The sequence below is a fragment of the Eschrichtius robustus genome, chromosome 6 (assembly GCF_028021215.1).
Source record: "Eschrichtius robustus isolate mEscRob2 chromosome 6, mEscRob2.pri, whole genome shotgun sequence".
In the NCBI taxonomy this organism is placed as follows: domain Eukaryota; kingdom Metazoa; phylum Chordata; class Mammalia; order Artiodactyla; family Eschrichtiidae; genus Eschrichtius; species Eschrichtius robustus.
The window spans coordinates 33,099,445-33,123,091 of NC_090829.1; the positions used below are offsets into that span (position 1 = coordinate 33,099,445).

Here is a 23,647-nt window from a genome sequence, read left to right on the forward strand (position 1 = left end):
GCAGCTTAAAATTGGCCATGGTAGGAGGATTTACACTGTGGAAATTGGCAAATGCTACAGTTCCCTCCCCAGAGAGCTACTTCTTAAACACTTAGCAGCACCCACTGTTTATAGAATTGTCTCTTCTTTTTTAAAAAGTTGTTTGACCATATGGAATATCCATGTAGAATTTTATTTCCAGATATTTTCTTTCTCTGCTGTTTTATTTATTTCCAGATTTTTTCTTTCTATACCACTTGCCAGTTGAGTGACTGGGCAGGTTACTTAGCCTTTCTGTGCCCCAGTGTCCTTATCTGTATGAGAGGGATAGTAATAGTACCCACCCTGGAATTGATGTGAGGTTGAATAAGAAGTACACTTATCTCAGTATATTAGCAAAATGCCTGATGTACAATGAGCACTCAAGTAGTGTTACCATTTATCTCTCTGTACTTTAATTAATAGATATTTACTGATCCCTTACTAAGTACTTAGCATTTTTCTGAGTCCAGTGGGTCATTGATTGAGACTCAGTGCCTCTAATAATGAGTGTTAGCCATAGTGCCCTGTGGTAAAACCTTCCTCTTTTGCTCTTCCAACCTAATGTCCTCTATTTTTGTTTGCGTTGTTGTTGTTGTTTCTTTCTGCTGAGAACTTCTTTCTTCCTATATGAGTTTTGCAGACTTTTTTCATATTTAGATTTAGTTTAGACATGACCTCCTCTAGGAAGCTTCTCCTCACCCCAGCCCTGGCCATGCTATTGTCCTGCCTTCTCGTTTCTGTAATGCACCCAATTCATATCTCTATAACTGTCTTTGGCACATTAATCATAATTATGTATCTCCCTCCCTCTCTGGATTTGAGTCCATGGCCTGTGACTTACCACCTTTGTGTTCTCGTCATTTAGTGAAATACTTGTTACATAGTAGGCCCCATAGAAAAAGATCAAATGGTTGTTGGTTGAAGGAATAAGCTAGAGACTTTGCTCATAAAGACCTTATTACTTGGTTGAAGAGATGATAATATACACATGTGACATGAAGGTGAACAAGAAAACATTTTAATAATGATATCTATATTTGTATAGATATAAATTAAGTTTACAAGTTATTTTCATATATACATGATCTTGAAGTAGGAAAGATCATTTTTTTCCCTGTTACAGACACAGATATTTATGTTCACAGATATAAATGAATTGAGTTAGGTCAGCCAGATCAGATTTTAAGAAGCAAAGCCTAGCTTGTCAACCAGGTTTTGTGACTCTGGGTTAGAAATATAAGAGAAAGTTTGGTCATTCTTCTAGACAGTAACAACTCATTCTCTTTTGCTTTCCTTTTTTTTTTTTTTTTTTTTGTACCTTTTAAAAATTATTGTGGTAATTTTTAAACATACACAAAACTAGAGAAATACTGTAACAACTTCTGTGTATGTATCAATCTGCATTTTCTATGGATGTATCCATGTGAACATTCTGTGAACATTTTGTCCATCTTGTTTCACATATTACTTTCCACATACCTTTTGTTCCTGATGTATTTTAAAGCAAATCTCAGACATCCTGTCCTATCAGTTTACTTATATGTATGTAGGAACTTTGTTAAGAACTTGTTTTAAATATAACTTGTTTTAAATATAACTCTATTTCCAAATCTATCAGTATCGACAATAATTTCATTATATCACTCTTTTTGTTTCTTTTTTTATATCTGAATTTTATTTTATTTTTTTATACAGCAGCTTCTTATTAGTCATCCATTTTATACACATCAGTGTATACATGTCAATCCCATTTGCCCAATTCATCCCACCCCCCCACCCTCCCTGCCGCTTTCCCCCTTGGTGTCCATACGTTTGTTCTCTACATCTGTGTCTCTGTTTCTGCCCTGCAAACCAGTTCTTCTGTACCATTTTTCTAGGTTCCACATATATGCGTTAACGTATGATATTTGTTTTTCTCTTTCTGACTTACTTCACTCTGTATGACAGTCTCTAGGTCCGTCCATGTCCGTACAAATGACCCAATTTCGTTCTTTTTTATGGCTGAGTAATATTCCATTGTATATGTGTACCACATCTTCTTTATCCATTCGTCTGTCGATGGGCATTTAGGTTGCTTCCATGACCCGGCTATTGTAAACAGTGCTGCAGTGAACACTGGGGTGTGTGTGTCTTTTTGAATTATGGTTTTCTCTGGGTATATGCCCAGTAGTGGGATTGCTAGATCATATGGTCATTATATCACTTAATTTCCACTTTACATTCAACTTTTCCCAGTTGTCACAGCACATCTTTTTTACAGGTAGATTGCTCAAATGAGCATCTAAATAAAATTGTAACATGTGCATCTAAACAACATCTATTTGGATTTTATGTATTTTAAGATTCTTTTAATCTATGATAATTCCTGCTTCTTCCCCACCCCCCCATCCCATGTCTTTATTAGTTGAAAAAATCAGGTCATTGTCCTGGAGAACATCTGAGATTCTGAATTTAGCTAACTGCTTCCCTATAGTACCATTTAGCTTGTTCCTCTATCACCCTTATTTTCTGTAGACTAGAAATTAAAGCTAGAATTGAGTTTAATTTTAGTGTTACTTACTGTTATTTGGTGAGAATACTTCCCAGATGGTGCTGTGTACTTCCAATTGCATCCCATCAGGAGGGAATAATTTCATTTCTCTCCAATTTTAATGATGCTGAAATCTATCAGTAAGTTCAGGTGAGCCTGAGCCAATTCCTATAAAGTTCTCCATCAAAACTGGATCCAGTGGTTTCACTCCATTGTCGATCATTTCATAGCGCTATGATTTTGTTAGGGATTGCAAAACGGTGACTTTTAACTATATTATTCCTGCTGCATTTATTATCTGGAATTTTTCTGTAAAGAGCTTTTCCATAGTATCTAATTGGCAACTCCACAATACAGTTTATAGCAAAAAGATGGAGAAACTGCATGATTTTTTATTTACCAATTTTCAGAATCAGACATTAACTTCTAATATAAGATCTAAATATAGTTATAGTTATAGTATAGTTATTCAAAGGATTCTAACAGATTTTTACAAAATTTCTCTTGAGGAAATTCTTTGGATTATTTCTCCTAATCTTTTCTTTTGATGAATGCATTTTGATAACATTACTTCCCATGGAAAGTTCCCTTTCCCTCCTTTTTTGTTTACCATAAATATACCTCTATATGATTGAATCTATTCACTCAGAAGATATGTATTGATCATCTTTTTCTCTGGTAAGCACCGTGCTAGGCTAGCTACTAGGGGTGTAGACACTAGCCCTGCTTTTTCACAGAATATATACTTTGGGTTTTTCTTCTACTCATAATATGATATGATTTTTTAAAGTAAACATGTATATGAATCTGTTTCTGCTTACTATCATATTTGGTGTCCTATTTATACATTTTAATGAACAATATTTTTAGCTGATTTTAGAGACCCTGGCCCTGGTGTCTAAAATAGGAACAATAAAGAGATTTCAAAGCTAAGTTGTGACCGCTGACCCAAAGAAAAATGAAGTATCTGCATACAGGGCACTGTGTGTGACAAATGAGGAAGTTTTTATTTTTATTATTTGGAAAGGTAAGAAGAGGGAATAATGGGGACCTCCCCAAGACAAAAGTGAGTGGTAAGATCCTGTGCTATTTTAATATAAGCAAATATTTGAACTTAATTTGACTTCCATTTTCAGGAACCGAGGGTGACATTTTATGGCTGTCTTTATCTCCTATAATTAAAATGTGTTTTGTCCGGATTTTTTAAGGCATTTTTGGATTTTAGAAAACATACAACTTCTAAAGCTTTGTGAACATCTTCTTGTATGAATAGCCAGTGTAAATGGGACTAGTAAGATACTCCTTTCTCTAAGGGATTCTGTGACTGTGAGATAGTGAATATGATATAATGTTGAATTCACCAGAAAAATGTATTATGTAAACCTGAGGTTATAATTTATATTGTTTTGTTAGACCTGTGATACTAATGTTGTAAAATTTTAGATTATATTATTTAAATGACCATTGTAATTCTAAAACTCTTCTCAGATCTACTCTTTTACTCATGTTCAGACAGCATGAGATAGCTGTTATGATTATTTGAAATTAGGGTAAAAGGCAGATTCCTGGCATATCATTAAAAGTATTTTTTGCAGTTGAAAACCAGAAAGATAGAGAAATTTTACATTCTGCTTATGAGTCTATGCTAATGTGTTTTATGACGTTATGGAGGAGTGTTGGGAGGCAAGAGATTTTTAAAAGCAGTGATATTAGGTTTGCTTTCTAGCACCTACCTTATCAGGAAATTTGAAAGGAAACAAAAAACTAAGCCCTTTAATTGTGATATCTGGTAACTGAGGATTAAGCTGACTTTACTTTGAAGATCGAAATTGCTGTTTATATTATGTCAATGGAAAGAATAGTTGCATTTTTGACTTGAGGAAATAGCTTAATCTGAGTAGCACGAAAAGTTGACCAAAAAGTGTGCTCATCCATAAATATTGACTGTTTTAATCTGTAGAAAATGGAAGGCTAGCATCAAGGATATAGTAGTAAACTTCTAAAAGGAGTTGGTGAAAAGTAAATGTTATGCAACATGAAAAGAATACCAGGGGAAAAATTGACAGAGTAGAATAACAGGAAGATTAGTCATTTCTGGAAGGAAAAAAAAAAAGTGGGGAGCCGGGGAAGAAATATTTTAAACAGGAAGGTGGAACTGGAAGTACCAGTGCTAACAAACAGGAGCTCATTAGAGGGCGAAACTGGGCTTTAAAAAAAGGGATAATACTGGTCGCATGTAATTTCAACATATAGTCTCTATATTAACAACAAACAAAAACACAAGTGGGGAAGTTTTTCTGTTAGGGATTAAGAGAACCCTGTAGAAATAAAAGAATGATGTTTACTCCTTGGCTGAGCTGACTTGGCTTAGGTCAGACAGCACTGTCCAAGTGCATAAAGAAAATGGCTTTCTTTTAAAACAAACAAATGTTCTACTGTTTTCAAGTGCTGGGCAAAATAAAAGCATTCTGGACATCTTAAAATATGTAAGCTACTTGGTTTGAAATAATGTTCACTTATATACTTACTTATCTGAAGTAAACAGTAAAGTGAAGGAGTCGCAATCTCCAAATACTTTAAGAATTATTTCTATAAATTCTTGAAAGTATACATTTTAACTCTCTATATCAAATGGAATATATATAACAGTCCCTATAACAGAAAACAGGAAACCACAATTGTGTGTGTGTGTGTACGTGTGTGTGTGTGTTGGTGAAATCCTATTAATCCCTAATTTCTATTAGGGGCATTCATGGAACAGCTTTTGCTGGACACATTTTTCAACCTCTCTGAGTGTTCTCACCTGTCAAAGGGGAATAATAATATACCTGCCTCAGAGTTGTGTAATAAGGATTAAATGAACTGGTAGACACAGACCCGGAAGTGGCATTTTGTTTTTCTAATTTTAATCCTGTATCCATATATTGAACACAGGCTTGTGTGACACATTTCCAACTAACCAACTAACACATGGGAAGATGTACAATTGCAGTAGCAGCTCTTACTGATGCATTGATACTTAAAATGTCGTATGATAGGTTACATATGTACCTATACTTGACAAATATGACACTATTACTTCCCTTGGCCATTGCTTAGTAACTGCAGTAAACAATAAATTACATAAAAATTACTGAGAAAGTAGATATCTCTAAGGTTATATAAGCACGGCATCAGGACAAAATTTGCTCCTTCTCATATGTGGAAAAAATATGCTATTATTATTAAAATGCAGAAAATGGCTTATGTATATTGAAATAAAGGTATCAAATTAATGTAATTTAGAGACCCAAGAGTACTGTTATTTTATGCAACTATATGGGACATATTCTGTATCATTGCATTCATAGAAATGCGTTATACAGTCAGGTAAGCATTTCCTGTTGATTTTATGATAAATTGCAATATTTTCATGGCACATGTACACATACTTCCTGAGGTAAATTCTAATTCCAGCACAAAATAACCAGTTTGCATGAACACCAAATACTGCTAAAAAGTTCTCTCTCTTTCTCCCTCTCTCCTCTCTACCTTTCTCTTCTCTCCTCCCTCTCTCCCCCTCTCCACCCTTACCCACACAACTGTAGACACTCTACACACACACACACACACACACACACACACACACACACACACACACACACACACACACTCCCAGGCATAACTGCATAGGAAATGTTTATTTTCCAAACTCCAGAAAACAAACCTTATCTCAAACACTGAAAGTCCTTCCTTTTCCTGGTTTGGAAACACTAAGTCATACTTGTAGATTTTCTTTAGCCAGCATTTAGGTCTATTTAAAGCATAAAGTTGTGAGGACAAAATGACTCAGAAGTTTGTAATGCACAATTAAAGCTTTTCACTTTTAGGTCACCAGTTCATATCTAGCCGACTTAGTGTTAGTTAAGGATTGGTTACAGTTGGTGCATTGTTTAGTTTCCAGAAGAAGCTGGGAAGCTCACTGCAACTCCTCCTCTTCTGATCCGTGAACGGGCTAGAGTTGATGCTTATTAACATATTTCTTTGCAGATAAAGCCAAGTTCAAGGAACTAAATAGAAGAGAGTAGACCCAGTAGGAGTTGATGAATAAGAAGCAGTTAATTTATTCATCTACAAATATAATGTCTATTGACTGATATCTTTCTAAAAGTAGTGTGTTAAAATGATCAGAATCATATTTCTATGTTTTTAATTACAGCGTCATTAACAGCAAAAAGTAAGAACTGTAACTTCAATAGATAAGTCAAACAGAATGAATATATACATATATTTGCTCATATAAAATTTGGACAACTTCATAAATGAGTCACGATCTTCCTAGTCTGTCACTTAGTAGTGCCCAGGTCATAAAATCATTTGTTATGCTCTGCCTTATGTAAAAGCCTATGGAATTATATATATTTTTTTCTCACCCAAAAAATTCCAGAATGTGTTTTTGAAAAATTTTTGAATAGCTTTTGGGTTAATTCAGTGTCAACATTGGACACTGAGATAAATTTAAATCTTGGTGTCAGCCAAAGAGTAAATCAAGCTTATGTGGGTACAGTATGTAATACCACATCCCAAGGAATTCTACAGAGAAGGTAGTTGTCTAGAAATGGGGTAAAGAATTGTCATCTTCCTCCTGTGGAAACTTTTGGTTGTAAAAATAATTGAGAGTAAATAGACTGCAGTGCATCACCTCAAGCTATGCCACGTGGGTATGTAAATTTCTCTCTGCTAAATGTCGCCAAATGGCTGCATGTCTTACAGCTGGTGGCTAAATTCTGACAGAGGGTAGACACCTTTACCATAACTGTATTTTCTCTCTGAACTTTTCATGGATTCTTACGGTAATTTATGGCAGGTTAAAGCCAAAAAAGCTAAAGCTAGCCAAAATTCATCCTGAGAGTTAGGCTTTGCTGCCAAATTAAAGAAATAGCTTGGTCTCAGTATTCTTCATTGGTTTTTCAGACTTACACTTGGGACCCTAGGTGCTTGATTTGAGTTGTCTTGACATTCCCCAGATGGCTTTGTGTCCTTAAGAGCTGATTCAAAGAAGGTCATTTCAGCTGCTGAATATTCAAGGAAGTGTCTTGGCCCAAGGTTGATTGCAGCCAGCATCTCAAGGGATGAACCTTGGATTTCTGAAGCTTCCTCTAAGCTCACAATTATTGTCTTGGCCCTGCACGTAATTACATTTATTTGCCAACGATGGGAATAAAATATAAATATGACCGTCAGCAATGGTAATTCCCCAAAACAGAATGACTGACACTGTGATGATAATAATATTACTGTCCTGTTAGTGCCTCTGAAGATATGATATATTGGAATAAAATGTGAAAGCTGAATGTGTCCTTGCCTTTTAAAATCTGAGAATCACATAAAATCTTTGCTAATTCCTTACGTTAGTAAGCATCATGAAGGAAAATGGTAGAATCGTGTATTGTGTAAGCTCATGTACTTTATACATATGTTTTTGAAAAGAGACGGGATAGCAGATCCTCCTTCCACCAGGGTTCCGGCCAGACCTGACATTTCTTATCCCCTTTCTTTAAGAATCTAACATGCAATCAGCTTTCAGGAGGCAGTAGAGGGTAGGCGTAGGCACAAAACCACAATTTCAGGAGCTGCATTCCCTGGGTCCAGAGTTTACACTTGCTGCTTAGTAGTCCTGTGACCTTCGGCGACTTCCTTAACATTCTTACCCCACTAAATAGGAGTGTATTTACCTCACTGGGTTGTTTTGAATCTTGAAGAAATTAATACATGCAAAGGACTTACGGAATTTTAGGGCACACAATAAGTACCGTATACATATTAGCTGTTTAGGTAAACTTGCAGTACAGGAATAAATGAAAACCAGAACTGATGCTGCAGTTTTAACAAAATGTTTAAGAGCTCCAGGTCTGGAACTGTACAACCTGGGTTCAGATCACTTTCGAGCCCTGTGACCTTAAACTTGTGACATAACTTGACTGAGCCTCAGTTTTCTCATTTGCAAAATGGGGCCATAATACTACCTGATCTGCAGTTGCTGTGAAGATTGAACGGGATAACACATGTAAAGTACTGAGTGCCTGGCACTACTTGAGTATGTGATATGTGTTAACTACTGTTCTGATTTTTATTTTGATGTTGGAGTGAACACATGAAGTATTAATACACGAGCAACATGTTATACTCAGAATCTGTGTATGTAGGGTTTCACTTTTGCTAATGAGAACTGTTATTTTCTACTGTGCAGAGAACACATGCCTTGGAGTTTACAGTTATTTTCTAATCATTAGGAAAATAATAATCTGGTTTTCACTTATCCTTTGTTGGACTGTTTAGATTTAAAAAAAAAAATCTGTAGATGCTTTTTTTAACCTATAGGATTTGAGCTCTGGATGAATCAGTTAAGTAAAGTAAATGCTTTGTTAGTGATGTTACCTTCTCTTTGTCCAGCCATATTCTAGCCACTCATTAAGTTGAACACCACTGGGAAGAAAAGCAACTCATCAATAACATCAAAAAGGGAGTGAAAGATAGAGGCAGAGAAGACGTTGCTTCTGTAAAATAAAGTTCATGAGACCTGATATCTCGCCATCTGTTGGGAGTGTTGTAAAGATTATGAAAACATTAGCATTTGTAAAACGTGATTCTGTGCCAGGAAGGCAGATAGAATATTATGAAAGAAATGACCAAAATTGCATGATGGCATTTGTTTCATATGGTAACATCCGTTTTTTCATTAACAGGAAATTTTGGGGCAGTCTACCTGCTTCTTAGGAGTGGGAAAGGTGAATGAAAATTTCAAAAGGATTCCTCAAGGCTTCCTTATGATAAAGTGAATCTCTAAGAATGTGTTTTCCATAGAATTAGAAACTTAGAATTTCATAGTAACAGTATATTTATCACCTTGTTTGGGGAGCAGATTTAAAGCATGAGCACAGGAAAACACCTGTTTTGACACTCCGTGGGGAAGGTGCAAACATACGGGCAAACTCTGTCTAGGTGTAGAGTATACAAGAGTGCTTTGGCTAGCATCCTGCAAGGAGCTGGGTCTCAACGGTCTGCTACAGCTTCTGCCGCTGCTGCTGCTGCTAATACTGCTGGGAAGGAAAAGTGGCTGACCTGGCATATCCTTTACTCTTGGTGCTGCAGCAGTCACTCGGGAAATGTGGTTTAAGGGAACCTTCTGGATCCTTTTCATGGCACCATGGCAAGAAGAAGCCGTATCTTATCTATTGAAGATAAAGCATGGAGTTGGCTAATGGATGCTGGTGAGTGAATAAGGCAACTGGGGAGCCAGTTTACTAAGATACCTTTTGGGCAGGTTCGCCCTCTCAAGGACTGAGGTGGCGTCCGTGGGAAAATGGCATCTGATAATCTGAATATCAGAACATTGTTTTAGAAAGGAATCGTCGTTTTAACACTGGTGACCTGGTCTGTGATCCTGTGTATGTTCCTTAAATAAACATATTTATTTCCAGCTTTACTACTTGAAGATGCTAATCCTGAAGTTTGTTAGCTATCTCAGTATATGGAGGATAGTTTCCCATGTAATTTCTCAGGCACTATTTAATCTTCATTCTTGTTTTTCACTTGACCCACAGTGATTAAAAAAAACAAAAATGACTTTCTAGTATAGGAAAGCAATTATTTTCCCTTTCAATTCTAAATGAGCCCCTCCTTTTTTTCAGCACAATAGAGTATAGAATTTTAAATTAAGAGATTATTTAATACACATAATTCTTGCCAGGAATATTCTTTTCAATTCAAGATAATTATGTAAGCAAATTAGTAAGATATTGTTTATATTAGTCAGATAGTTGCACAGGATGAATCTTTGACATTAGCAATAAAGAAACTTCATTGCTAATGTATTTATCTACCAACACAAGATATAATAGTTTCCTTGAGCAAGTTTCTTCATTGGTAAAATGAATAATTTGAATGAGCTCTCTCAATTTTTCTCACTCCACAATATTCTCCTCTAAAATTTCCTTATCCCAAAGCAGCAGCCATTTGTGATAAGCCTACTATGAGATTTGAAATACATAGGTATCTCTCCCACCTTATAATTTATAACAGAGATGAATATGTGCCAATTTATAGTTCACCTGTGTCTTTCATTAAAAGATTGGAAGATGCAGAAATATCAAGTTTTCCATACAGGTATAGACCAAGTTTTTCTAGAATAATTAATCTATGATTAATAGGTATTCCATGAAAAATGTTGACAATCAAGTTTAGGAATTTTCAGGAGCATTATAAAGGTTCTGACAAGCCACATAGGAAGACCCCTGTTTAACTTTAATTTTTAAGAACTCTATTTGACCATAACCCGCCCCACCCCCCACCCCCATGCTTTTGAGAAGTGCCTTTTCACATGTGGCACCACTGTTCAGCCAGTAAATATGTACTGAGCCCCTACTATGTTGCCAGGTTAACTAGGTGCAGGGATACAGTTGTAGTCAAAAATTTCTCCCTTTGTGATGCTTAACAACAGAGAAACACTGATTTAGATTATCTCATTACTTTAGGAAGATACTTTAGTAGCAATGTAATGTTTAGTTTTAAAAAGCTAGTACCGATTTTTCTATTTTCACTGACAATCCTGACATACCATTCTGTCTGAAGAGCTTTATAATTGAATGGACTCTACCATTTCAACTGGCAACATTAATTCAGTCTCTTATCTTCTCTTCCACATTTTTTTGTTTGTATGTTTTAGTTTCTGTTGTTTAGATTGTTGAAACTGATTTTCATGAGTGGGCTTGAGAAGGGAGGTCAGAAAACAAACTGTAATTGATTTTTTAATGTTTTATTTAAAGTCAGACTTATTACACTAAAAAAAAAAGCTCAGCTTCCATTTAGTTTCTACCATAGGGACTCCATCTTTCGTTATGCAAACCTATCATATTGACATGATTGTGTTTTAAAAAATTAAGTTTTAGTTCAAACCAACATCTACACTTAGGCACCATTTATACAGTAAAAGTATTTTTAAAGGGAAATTCAGATTCCTCATCCTCTTGTAAAATCTCAATTCTCTCATATTTAAAATACTAGCTGCCTGGGCAGTACTTACTATTTTGTAGTTTAAGGATTATTTCATTTTATAAAAATATCTGACCCTTAGTGACTTCCTGGACATAAGTAAGTTTGCCCAAGCAAGAGCTGCTTTTATTGTACAGGTTATTAGCATAATATATACAACATAACATAACCACATGTATATGAGGTGAGGGATGGAAGTCAGCCTTTCCCAACACTCGTTATTTGAGTTATTTGACACCAAGTAAAATAGATTATTATTACTATTCTAGTTAACCTGAACTTTATACGTTAAGTAAACACCTGAAATCAAGAATTACACACACAGAATGGCCATTAGGCAGTAAAGTTTCCTTTCATTTAACTCTAAAACAATATAAAATACTATGCATGGTTAATTTGCTTCTAGTCTTGAAAAAGTGGCAGTTCTTAAATGAGTCTGATCATTTTAATTTTGATTCATATTAGGGATTATTAAAGTTCTGTCAGAGTTTATATTTAGTCCCTGGCTTGATTTTACCCAGCTCATTAAAGCAAAATTGTCTTAGGGTCTGTCTCTTGTAGCTGTTTAATACTTAATATTCAGTTGGCTCCTCAAGATAAGTTCCTGAGGGTTTGTGAGAAGCTGAAGAGCTGCGAATAATGGTTAACAAGCTATAAGCATCTCCATGGAAAATAGAACCTTGTGAAGCCCAGATTTAGGAGAATCTTAGTGAGTAGTTATCTGACAATGCATTAAAACCTAATAAGTTAATCTCATTTTTCTTTCTTCCTCCTTTTTTTTTCTCTTTCCTTCTTTCCATCTCGCCCTCTACTCATCTCTGAACACTCTTGGCCCATTTACTTTTCTTCTTCATATTCTTCTTCTCTTATCTCATGAATTCCCTCAGTCTCCCTCATCTGATCGTAATAGAAAGTGATGTATTTGATAAAACATGTGTTGTATTTCAAAAGCAGTTTTAATTATTTCTCCATTTAAAAATCAACTGAGTTTAACCTTCTCTCTGTCTTTTCATTTTCTCCTCCCATAATGGACACCTTTGCCTTTTAACCTCTGTTGCCCTGTGGATTAGCTCTCTGTGACTTTTTATATTTGTAAATTCCCTTATCTTAATGTAAATATTATAGTGATGGGATTTAGGAATTTTATGCCACTTATTAGATTTTTAACCTCAAATCTAGTAGGCATACTATAATATGTCTTCCTTACTTTTCTTTCTAGAACTAGAGCTCCATATCCCCCCTCAACGGTGTTTTTGGCTGTCTGTGGGACGCTAGAATGGCCTATCTCCATGTATTTTGTTGCACTTTGCCATTGCTTCTTGTGTTCTTGTCGGGGAATTTTGATGATTCTTTTCAAGTGCTACTTGAGCTCTCTGCTAGTTGTTCCCGTTCCCTTGTTCTCTTAGGGTCTCGTGCTGTGTGGTCATGTCTCCACTTCCTTGGCTCTGTCCATTGACAGACCCTTGGGTTCCCTGATGGCTGCCTCTAAACCCTCGTGAGGGCGGGAATATTCCTCCCCCCTGCTGCTACGATTGAGCGCCCTGTGCGTGCTGGGTACCACGTTGCCCTCTACACTTGCTTTCAGTTGTTAAGGCTTCCCAAGCTTTGGCTGTGGCTCAGTGATCCTGCTGTCAAAACCCTGAAGCTTTCCTAGCCTCGACACTCAGTGGTAGCAGCAGGTGTTGGGATTTCTCCAAGCCCCTAAGACCCTGGGAGCAACAGAATGGCCGTTTGACTTAGACCTCAGGAGTTTTCAAAGCACCAAGAAACCTGTCCAGAAGATATGTAAAGGTAAGATACTGATTTCTCTAGGAAGCTGTTTTAGAAGCTAAAAAACCTACAACCATTAATTTAACGTAGACTCCATAGCTAGAGTATCCTTGGGCAACTCTTGTATCTGATGATAGAGCCAAAACAAAACACTTCTTTTAGGAATTTGGTGTGATAATCGCATTTCTCTTTGATTTTATTTAGATTAAACTTGGCATTGAATAGATTTTTTAAAATAATTTTTCCATTCTTTGAAGTGGAATTCATGAAGCACCTTTTGGCTTTGTGTATCTTGTCAGAAGAATCTTGCTGAGAATTGAAACAGTTAAAAAAATAAATTAGAAATTATTTATTTTTCCAAATGCCTGTATTTTGTTTACCTCTCCATTCATGTTTAAAACCAGAAACAAACATGAAATGATTATATCCTCAGGTTCTTCAAACTCAAATTCCTATGTCCATAGTTAATTCAGAAGGAATGGGAAAGGCAGCTCAGATCATGGTAGTGCTAGAATACGTTACTGTCTGTTGTCAAAAATGCTGCTTGGCATTCTAAATATAGCAGTCTCTTTTCTTTTAGGATTTAAGTTCAGGTTTTGTTGTTTTTTTTTTTTTAAAGGGGATTATTTCCCTGCCCCTGTTTCTTGGGGGAAAAATTTTATTCCATTTGCATGTAAAAACCAGGTTGAAAGATACACGTGGGGTGTTGGTGTGTGTGTGTGTGAAGGGAGGGAGGGAGCACAGCCCCATCTCGGAGTGAACGACCCAAATCATCTCTTCAGCATGAATAGCTTTTGTGGCAACTGTTATTTATTTATAAACTTTATTCTTTACTCTGCCTCCATTCATAGACATTATTCTGGGAATTGTTATTAACACACCTCTTCTAATATGAGATCTTTGGCGGCCTTACTATCAATTCATGTCTTCTTTTTTCTCCCTTTGTTTTCTTTTCAATAAGGACTTAATCTCTTAATTGATTCCCTATGGTTGGAATCAAGCTATTATTAGCTTACTGTCACGTTGAAACGCTTTCATCTCAATAACCAAAAATGTAACAGGTTTTAAAAATGAAAAAAGAAGAATGTTGACTAATAGCTGTACAAAATGAAAACAAAGATTTATCTTTGATAGTGCTTATTTTAGCATGTTTATTTTTAAAACTAAACGATGTTCAACAAAGTATTTTATTTACACTTGCAAATATCCAAGTTTTATTCCCTCTAGACCTCGAAGCATAAGTAAATGGAATGTTTTGCTGTCTTTCTAGTGCATCAAATTGAGTAATTGATTTCATATGTAAAAATAGAAAAGGGAAATTTTAATACTTTGATTCTTAACATTTATAATGAGTTTACTGTTTTAAAAAATGTATGGCACAGTCTCAAGGTAGGAGTTTGCATTATTCTCAAGTTGGCTTGTAGAGTGCTTTTTCCCTGTTTTATTTATCTAGAATTCTTATATTCTTCTGGGACAAGAAATGAAATAGAACATATATATATATATATATATATATATATATATATATATATATATAGTTACATATATATAAAATTTTATATATATATGATTTTAAAATGACTTAAGTGTTAAGACAGAATGATAGATTGAACTTATTATGGCCATTTATAAAAATATCTTACAATTTTAAAATTACTTTAAAAATATTTTTAGTGGAGCACAATTAATTAGTGATATTCATTGTATTTAATGTTCTATGGAGAAAGTAACTTCATATAAGCAGGACCCAATATAGTAATACTGATAGTTTAGTGATGACTTTTTTAAGGCATATAGAAAATGTACATGATAGCATAAAATAGTGGTACCATGAAGATCTTAGCAGCTAGTTGAATAGAATAAATAATAGTAATAAGTAAATAAATTGAATAAATAATAGAGTGACTTTTTTAGCGATAACGAAACAGAGGACCAGTAACTCACAGTTTCTTAAGCCCAGAGCCAAGACCAGAATCCAAGTCACTGAATTCTAATCCAGTGCATTTGCCTGTATGTGATTCTGTTTCTTAAAGTTGCAATACATTTGAGGGGCCAATTTGCCAATGTCAGCAGAGCAATGAATGGATTCTAGGAATTGAAGAGATCTTCTTCAGTATTACGAGTTTCTGAGCATGGCTGATAAACATGGGCTCACTTCCACAATGTAGCATGATTGAGGCCTTTAGAATTTCTTTTTTTTTTTCTTGTCTTGTTTAGTGTGGCTTTCATTATATTAGGATTTTGAAAAGTACATTGGAAGGATCATTAAAATATTTTTGTTTGATGAGAGTATAGAACTTCTGGCATGTCATTTATTTCAGTTTATGATCATGTAAATTTGGCAGTTTTCTGAAAATTAAAATACTTAGAGTTGAAAAGATTGTTCAAGTATAGGCAGTATATTTTCTGCTTCTAAGCAAAAATTTTAATTGGCTTTCATTGTTTCCAAAATTAAAAAATTCCTCAACTTGTATTTTTGAAGATATCTGTTTATTTGTGGTATCATAAAAGTGGAAAGAAAGCACATTCCCTGTAATACAATAATTATATTTGTGTGAAATTATTTGATATATTTATTAATTGAATGCATTCTGGTTGTCTGACTTGGAATTATTACTTCAAAATCCAAATTCTCCTTGACTTTACCGTGTAGCTATCATCACTTAATAAGACCATGCTTAGGCTCCTTTAATGTGGTTCTTGGGGAGGTATAATTGAAATCCAGTCCCTTTGCTTGATGCCCAAGATGCTCACTGTCCAAGATGGACCTAGGAGAAAAATGTGTACAAAACTAAGAATATAAACTCTGAATTCTCTTTTTAGAAAGTTCAATTAGAAAAATACTTAAGTATTTGGAACGGGAGTTTGTAAAACTTAACTTTAGAAAAAAATACGAAGTGCTTATTCACTGAAAGTCTTAGAAGTCTTGGGCTAGTTAGCAAAATAAGGTCTGTTTAATCCCCGTCATAACGATCCCTAAGTATTTCTACCGTCACTCAGCTCATAAGACTCATACCTCTCAATTCCCACTGGTTCCTATTTCCCATCTATTCCTTGTCCCTTCTTGGAGAGTACGAGAGTCGTTCAGACTGGTGGGCTATGAGCAGAACATTTATAATCGACATTGAGAAATGTCAAATGTGAGCCTTTTATGATATATTTCCTTTGTTGTAACAAATAAATCAAAGTTCACAGCCTCATTAGACGTACCCATGTAGAAAAGAAAGAAAAGAACAGAGCTGCACTTGGTTTGAGCAACTAAAAGAAGGGACAGATCTAGGGAATGATCCCCGGTACTAACATTTTTGATACTTTAGGGGAGTCTTACGCTGTTCATTATTCATTTTGTGGTGTGGAAATTAAAGTTTATCACATCAGAATTATTCAAGATTAAGCTGTCTCTTTCGTTAATTGCAATTTATTGATTACCTACTACCTCCAGTGCCATTACAATAATTATCTCATTTATTCTTCACAAAAATACCTGGAGGTATGTAGTGTTATTATTTTACCTTTACAAATTAGGACACTGAGGCTGAGAGAAGTTGAATAACCTGCCCAAGATATCATAACTGAATCCAAGGATTCAAACACAGGTTGTATGGCTCCAATGTCCACACTCAGAGGTCCTATTATTTGTCAATTCTGGCAGTGAGTGCTAGTTGCTAAATTCAATACTGCCTCTTTTCATGACCTAGTGCCATCAAGGTGCTCTCTTCTAAACCTCCTTCCAACTCAGTCTGGTCTACGTTCGTCACTGGCTAGTTGACCTTGAAAATGTTACTTACTATCCTCTTTCAGTCATAGTCACACTTGCTCTGAAATATGAGTAAGATCTCCTTGTCTTTTTATGAAGATTTAATTTAATTTAATGAGACAGAGTATGCCAAGCACTTAGCCAAGTGGCTAGCATATAGAAAACAGCCAATAAATTGTTGATGCTATTATGTAACTTTCTCAAGTTCATACAACTAGAATTCAGACCTAAGTCTGTCTGACTGGAAAACTAAACAAAACAAGAACATATACACACATACACACTTTCCACAAAGCAACAGCAATAACAACAGTAACCACAAAGCAAAAACGCATGCTTTCTCTGAACTCCGACACTCTCTCTCATCCCTAGCCATACCTTTTATGATGAATAAATCAAGATGTCATGTACGCTGCTGGGAAAAGTAGCATAGTTTAGTGGTTCAGGGGGAACTCAGAAGTAAGGCTTCCAAAAATTGGAATTCTAGCTCCATTGCTTGCAAACTGTTTGATGTTAGGCAAGTTACATAACCCCTCTACAGTTCTTTACCTATATGTAAAGCTAATAATTATACCATTATTCCATTATATTGGGTTATTATGGACAGTAAATGATTAAAAAGCTCCTCCAATAAATGACTTTTAATAATAATTGATTGAGGTGTACATATTTCTTTTAAAATATAGTATGTTCACAGAATGAGATGCATGGCTTATGAAAATCAGAGATGGACAGGATCTTGGTGATTAAGTGATCTTCCATTCTCCAAGAATTGATATGATTTCCCTGTCAAAGCTATTTTACCGGGCTTCCCTGGTGGCGCAGTGGTTGAGAATCTGCCTGCTAATGCAGGGGACACGGGTTCGCGCCCTGGTCTGGGAAGATCCCACATGCCGCGGAGCAACTAGACCCGTGAGCCACAACTACTGAGCCTGCGCATCTGGAGCCTGTGCTCCGCAACAAGAGAGGCCACGATAGTGAGAGGCCCGCGCACCGCGATGAAGAGTGGCCCCCGCTTGCCGCAACTAGAGAAAGCCCTAGCACAGAAACGAAGGCCCAACATAGCAATCAAGCAATCAATCAATCAATCAATTAAAACTTAAAAAAAAAAAGCTATTTTACCTCAGTAGCAGGCCAGTAGAGAAAGGTGGGGAAAAGTTATCAAAGATCAGAATTGACCCAAATATGGGGTGGTTTTGCCATCAGGAAGGTGGGTGAACTTCTCTCAGTTGGGCAGTGTCAGTGACAGGCATCACGGTCACCAGATGGTGGGAATGGTCCTGGTTGAGTAGATGGTAGGTAGTATTATCGTTCTTGTATTCTTTCTCTTTTGAAACAGAACCCAAAGCAGCAGGTGGGGTTAAGTTCTGGAGAGAGAGAGTTAACCTGGACTGAGCTGAGTATCAGAGGTTAGCCTTGAACACTAGTCAGAACAGGGACTTCTTGAATTCTTGCTGCTTACGTGTCTAGCCTCCTTTACTAGATTCTCAACTCCTTGAGGTTGGGCATGTTTATTGTATTTACTTGCAACGCCTTGCACAGGGTCTCGGAAATAGTGGACACTCAGTGCATGTTTGACAATCAAATAAAAGACTAGAAGTTTTGGAAATGGGACAGAAGAACTCATTTCAGGATATCATGGTCGCCAAAGGGATTGGAAAGCAAGGCTACAGTGCAGGAAGCCTAGGCTGTCCCGGGGCTCCCTCAGGGACAGAGAGAAGGGTTAAAGCAGATCCTAGAGGTGGGCCAGGGAGCTGAATGTATATAATCTTTGTAATGACAGGTTTAGTGACCTAGCAGAATTGAAATTGTTAATGTAGCCTGATTAATGAATGTGGGAATAAAATATTCCAAACTGTTTATAAAACTTTTCAAGCAAGGACATATTTAAAGAATAAAAGCTATTGGTATCTATTTACGTTCATTTTTCATACAGTTAAAAATGATATTTCTGGCATTAAAAACTCAATTTTGGTGCCAGAGACTTGAAGAAAAATACATCTGATGTAAATATATCATTAATGTATATATATCCTTACATAAAGAAGTTATCAAAATACGGTTTTAAATATGTAATACTGTAAAATTGTAATTCGTAATGTACGAGTAAAATGAAGAGCCTATGCAGATGATGTGTGAAGTCAGAGTGTAATTATAAAAGCGGAAATATTTGTGGGGGATGGTTGGTAAAGCTTTGGGGTTTTATTATAAATTTAACTCCTCTTTTGATGTGTGTTCTCCAAAATAATAAGATGAAAGCATTTTTCAATCAAAATTTGCATTAAAAACATAAAACATATTAAAAAGAAAATTAACGCTGCTTAGCGTTAAACCTAACAATTTATGTTGATACTTAAGTTGCCATAAAGGTGTTTTTAGGTAAACCAAACAGGTATGCCCATTATTCGGCATGGTATACGTAGGCTAGACACATTCGCTTCTTGCATTCACACCCAGGATGTTGTGTGCTGGCACCTGAAGGATGGCTGTTTAGAAAACTTCAACTGAGAGTTAAAATCAGATCAAATGTTGCCATGAACGTTTGTGTCTCTTTAATTTGAAAAAGACCATATGCTGCAGTAGTGCTTCTATAATATTAAGATAGTGTGGAACTTTCCAGGGTATCCCAAGAACAAACTTTAAAATCAAGAGCAAAGTTATTTCACATTTAAAAAATTTTGCTTTGGAAAACACACACTGATGTGAAGGTAAACAAAAAATTGAGTCCGAAAATGGAAAAATCATCACTAACACAAGTACGTTATTTTGTGGAAAGTAGGGTCCTTCCCTGCTTTTATTTTCAAATGTGTCTGTAAACTCACCCTCTCTTCCCAGTTTCTCTCTGAATACATAGAGACATATACAGAGATGTATACATAGAGATGGCAATACACACACACACACACACACACACACACTTTAGCTTATACCATAAAAGATTTACACCAGAACACAAATTGCAAGATGTTATCTCTGTAATTATCTTCAATCATTTGCTTTGCTTTCATGGCTGTGCATCACTGAATTATATCTGGGTGTAGCATACTATCTATGTGAGGAAACACCCTGGCAGTGCTTTTTTTTTTTTTTTTTTTTTTTTTTTCAGTTTTTCATTTCCTGATGCCTGCTTTTAGTTTATTTTGTCAATTCATCATGTGAGTTTTAATTAGGTAGTAACTTTGAGATATTATTGAAACCGTATGTAGTAAATAAAAGTTAAACTCATCATAAAATCCTTTACACGTGAAATAACTTAAATACCTGAGTATCAGTTTTCTCTTCCCAACCTTTGCCCTGGATGTGTTCTTGGCAGTTTAATCTGTTCTGTTTTACCCTTTTCATAACATAAGAGGCAGTGAGTGGTACAAATAAAATTAGTGGTATCTCTTCCTGAGGAGAGTTTGCTGTTGGAAATAGAAGTGTCAACGCTAAGAGAGAAAATGTAAATAAAGTGAACGGTGCTTGGTAATCGTCACCAATTGTTACTCTTGATTTCCTACCTGGCAGTTGGCCTTTGATGTATGAATTTTTTTTAAGACTTTTGTAATTAAAAAGAAAAAAAAAGAAATTTGCTGTATGGAACAAGCCAAACAAATATTCAACAAACACTGTTTTTATTAAGATGGACAGCTGTATAGTTAAACCACTACGTATGTATATATATGTATATGTATAATTTATTAGACATAACTTGCAGACACTCTCACACCATTTCTAAGTAGAATTGCATTATGCTGGTATAGCTTGGAGGTTAGGAGCATTGGCTCTGGAGCCAGATAACAGATAACTTGGGCTCAAACCCCAGCTCCACTACTTACTGTGTGTTTCCTTGGATAAGTTATTGGACCTCTCTGAGCGTCAGGTACCCCATCTTTATAATGGAGATAATAATGGCACTATAGGATTGTTTTGAGGATTAAATAAATTAATAAATTTAAACCATTTAGAGCAGTGCCTGGCCTACACTAGACATTCAATAAGCTGTTGTTATTATTTTGCTATACTGTTTTGTGACTAGTTTCTAACAGAAGTGGTTATCTAGCCTCCTGTTTTATGATGCAGGGCTGATGGGAACTGACAATGTGAGAAAAAGGTAAAACTGAGAGTCAGCGAAGAGTGTTTTCTAGCCAAGAGGTCAACTGCCAGAGGAAAAATTCATGTGGTAGTACGGGGTCCAAAACTTAGAAAAACTTATGGATGATTGATGGGAGGGAGCTACACTTAAAAATAATCTGAAGTTATGTCATTGGGAGGTGGGGCTTGGCAATAGTGCCCTTTTGGAAGACTTAGAGAATAATCCTCAAATGTGTCCACATCAGTTCTGCATTTCAGTGTCTTATAGTGAGAAATTTTTACCAATATCCATTTAAACCAGTTTCCTTATTTAAAAAAATTCATACCTTTCACATAAATAGGTTAGGTTTATTATTTTTTAAAAACTTTCATTGTTTCCCTTCCTTTCTTCTTGATTTTCTCCATATTGTCCCATCATTTTCCTGAGAAGAGTTTATTTTACAGGGATTGATGCAAGGTATTATTTTATGGACTAAACCTGATGGCCCTCAGAAGGACGCTGTACTGCGGGATAACCACATTTTCCTGGGATAGTTCCCATTTCAGATTTTCTATTAGACTTTGCATTGCTGTTCTGAAGTAAGGAAAATACAGGCCTGCAGTTTTGTTTTCCAAGTTTGCCTAGGCTGATTAAAGCCACCATATCATCTACAACAGAAAGTGAAGGTTGCCCAAGAGGAAAGTACAGAGCACCTCCAATTAAAAACATTAAAATAACAAAGGCTTTAGAAGCTGTTTTCATGATTCCCGACCCTGTGTTCGAAACTTCTCATGACCCACCTATCACAAAGGTTGTGGTGACACTGTCCGAGGCCCTACACCAAATCTCTAAACAAAATCACTTTAATTTTAGAAAATAAGTAATCTATATTGTATTTTCAAAGTCTAGGGTTGAGGGATTGAGCTTGTACTTTCTTTTATGTATTTATGGTTTTGGAACCGTGTTGACAAATTTGCAAACATGTAATGAACGTTCGTACAACAAAGGATACCTAAATGTGCTATATTAAGGTTGCTACATGGAAATAGACCTCTTTAAAAAGGACGTCTCAACTCAGAGGAAAGTTTAATTTTAGGTTCATTTGCGACCAAAATTATTCTAAAATATCTTTACAAGGGTTGAAAAGTAACATATTGAAAAATAAAGTTAATTATTTAAAAAATACTAATTCAGTTGACACTTTATTTTTAATAACGGAACCTCAAATTGAGTTTAAATTATCCTTTAGTTATTTTTGTTATGAATTTCCATTCCAGAGCTATTTTAAAATTAGATTTCATGTTTAAGTCTTCCAATAGACCATTTTCTACCTGTAACTCAAATATACCAGTCCTTATGGAAATCAGGTCAGTTTCTACTTCATGTTTGTAAGTTTTTGGTGTTTTTTTTCTTCTTTTTTATTGAAGTATAGTTGATTTACAATATTGTGTCAGTTTCAGGTTATAGCAAAGTGATTCAGTTATACGTGTATATATCTATGTTCTTTTAAAAATTCTTTTCCATTATCGGTTACTATAAGATATTGCATATAGTTCCCTGTGCTATACAGTAAATCCTTGTTGATTATCTGTTTTATATATGGTAGTGTGCGTCTGTTAATCCCATACTCCCCATTTATGCTCTCCCCCTTCCCCTTTGGTAACCATAAGTTTGTTTTGTTTTTGGCATTTTCAATGGAAGTCAGGAGCTTTACAACAAAGAAGACTACAGATCATGTAAGACTGGGACAAAGCACCGGTTATTTAGTTTCTTGTGACAGGTCCCCATTTAATCACCATTTTACCTTGTGTGTATCATGTGTCCTTGGAAGCATACCCACCATGTTTCCTCCCTGGACCACATGAAATCTGTTAGGGATGGTGCATTGCATAGCACCTTTTGTAAACTCGACTTCATCTTGTCTGGGAAATAATTCATTTATCTGAAAAGTAATATAAATGCAAGTTCAAAAGTATACTGTGAGTAGTAAGTATTTTCCTGAATTCTGACCACTAATGATGCACTTGTATATTGCTCTCGTGAACACTAAAACTGAAAATATAATTATTGTTGTTATAATGTAATTGGTAGTACACATTTTAATCTATTTTGAAGAATTGTGAGGTGGGAGGAAAAAGAGTCCAAACTCTTCTTTTCCTTAAAGCTAAGTTATACATTGAAAAAGTGTCTAGGTCATATTTAAAATTTCTTCTATAGTTTTGAGACTTGTTTCTGTTGCCCAAAATAATTTTACAAAAGAGAAGGTGAATATAATGGTGAGAAAGTTTAAGGTATAGAAAACAAGCATCTGCCCTCAAGGAGAAAATGAATCTATAACAAACACTAGAGAATATAAAATTTGCTATATCATCAAAATATATTATATCCTCAAAGAGCTGGATAAGCCAACGTGTATTCATTGAATAAATCAGTGTGTTAGTGACAATCAAAGAGTGAGTGAGTGGATGAATGAATGGATAAACTT

At 35.5% G+C, this 23,647-nt stretch overlaps 1 protein-coding gene across 16 annotated transcripts in view; it reads left to right on the forward strand.

Annotated features, from left to right (window-relative positions):
• The window catches only part of MBNL1 (muscleblind like splicing regulator 1), a 177,091-nt gene that overhangs the window by 56,015 nt on the left and 97,429 nt on the right, over positions 1-23,647 (forward strand). Inside the window, exon 2 of one of the 16 annotated variants that reach the window (XM_068546116.1) lies at positions 9,683-9,801. The exons of the other annotated variants lie outside the window; for them this stretch is intronic. Within the exon in view, the coding sequence (XP_068402217.1) occupies positions 9,796-9,801 (6 nt within the window). The 5' untranslated portion in view covers positions 9,683-9,795. The remainder of the gene's footprint in view (positions 1-9,682; positions 9,802-23,647) is intronic. 16 annotated transcript variants of the gene reach the window in all.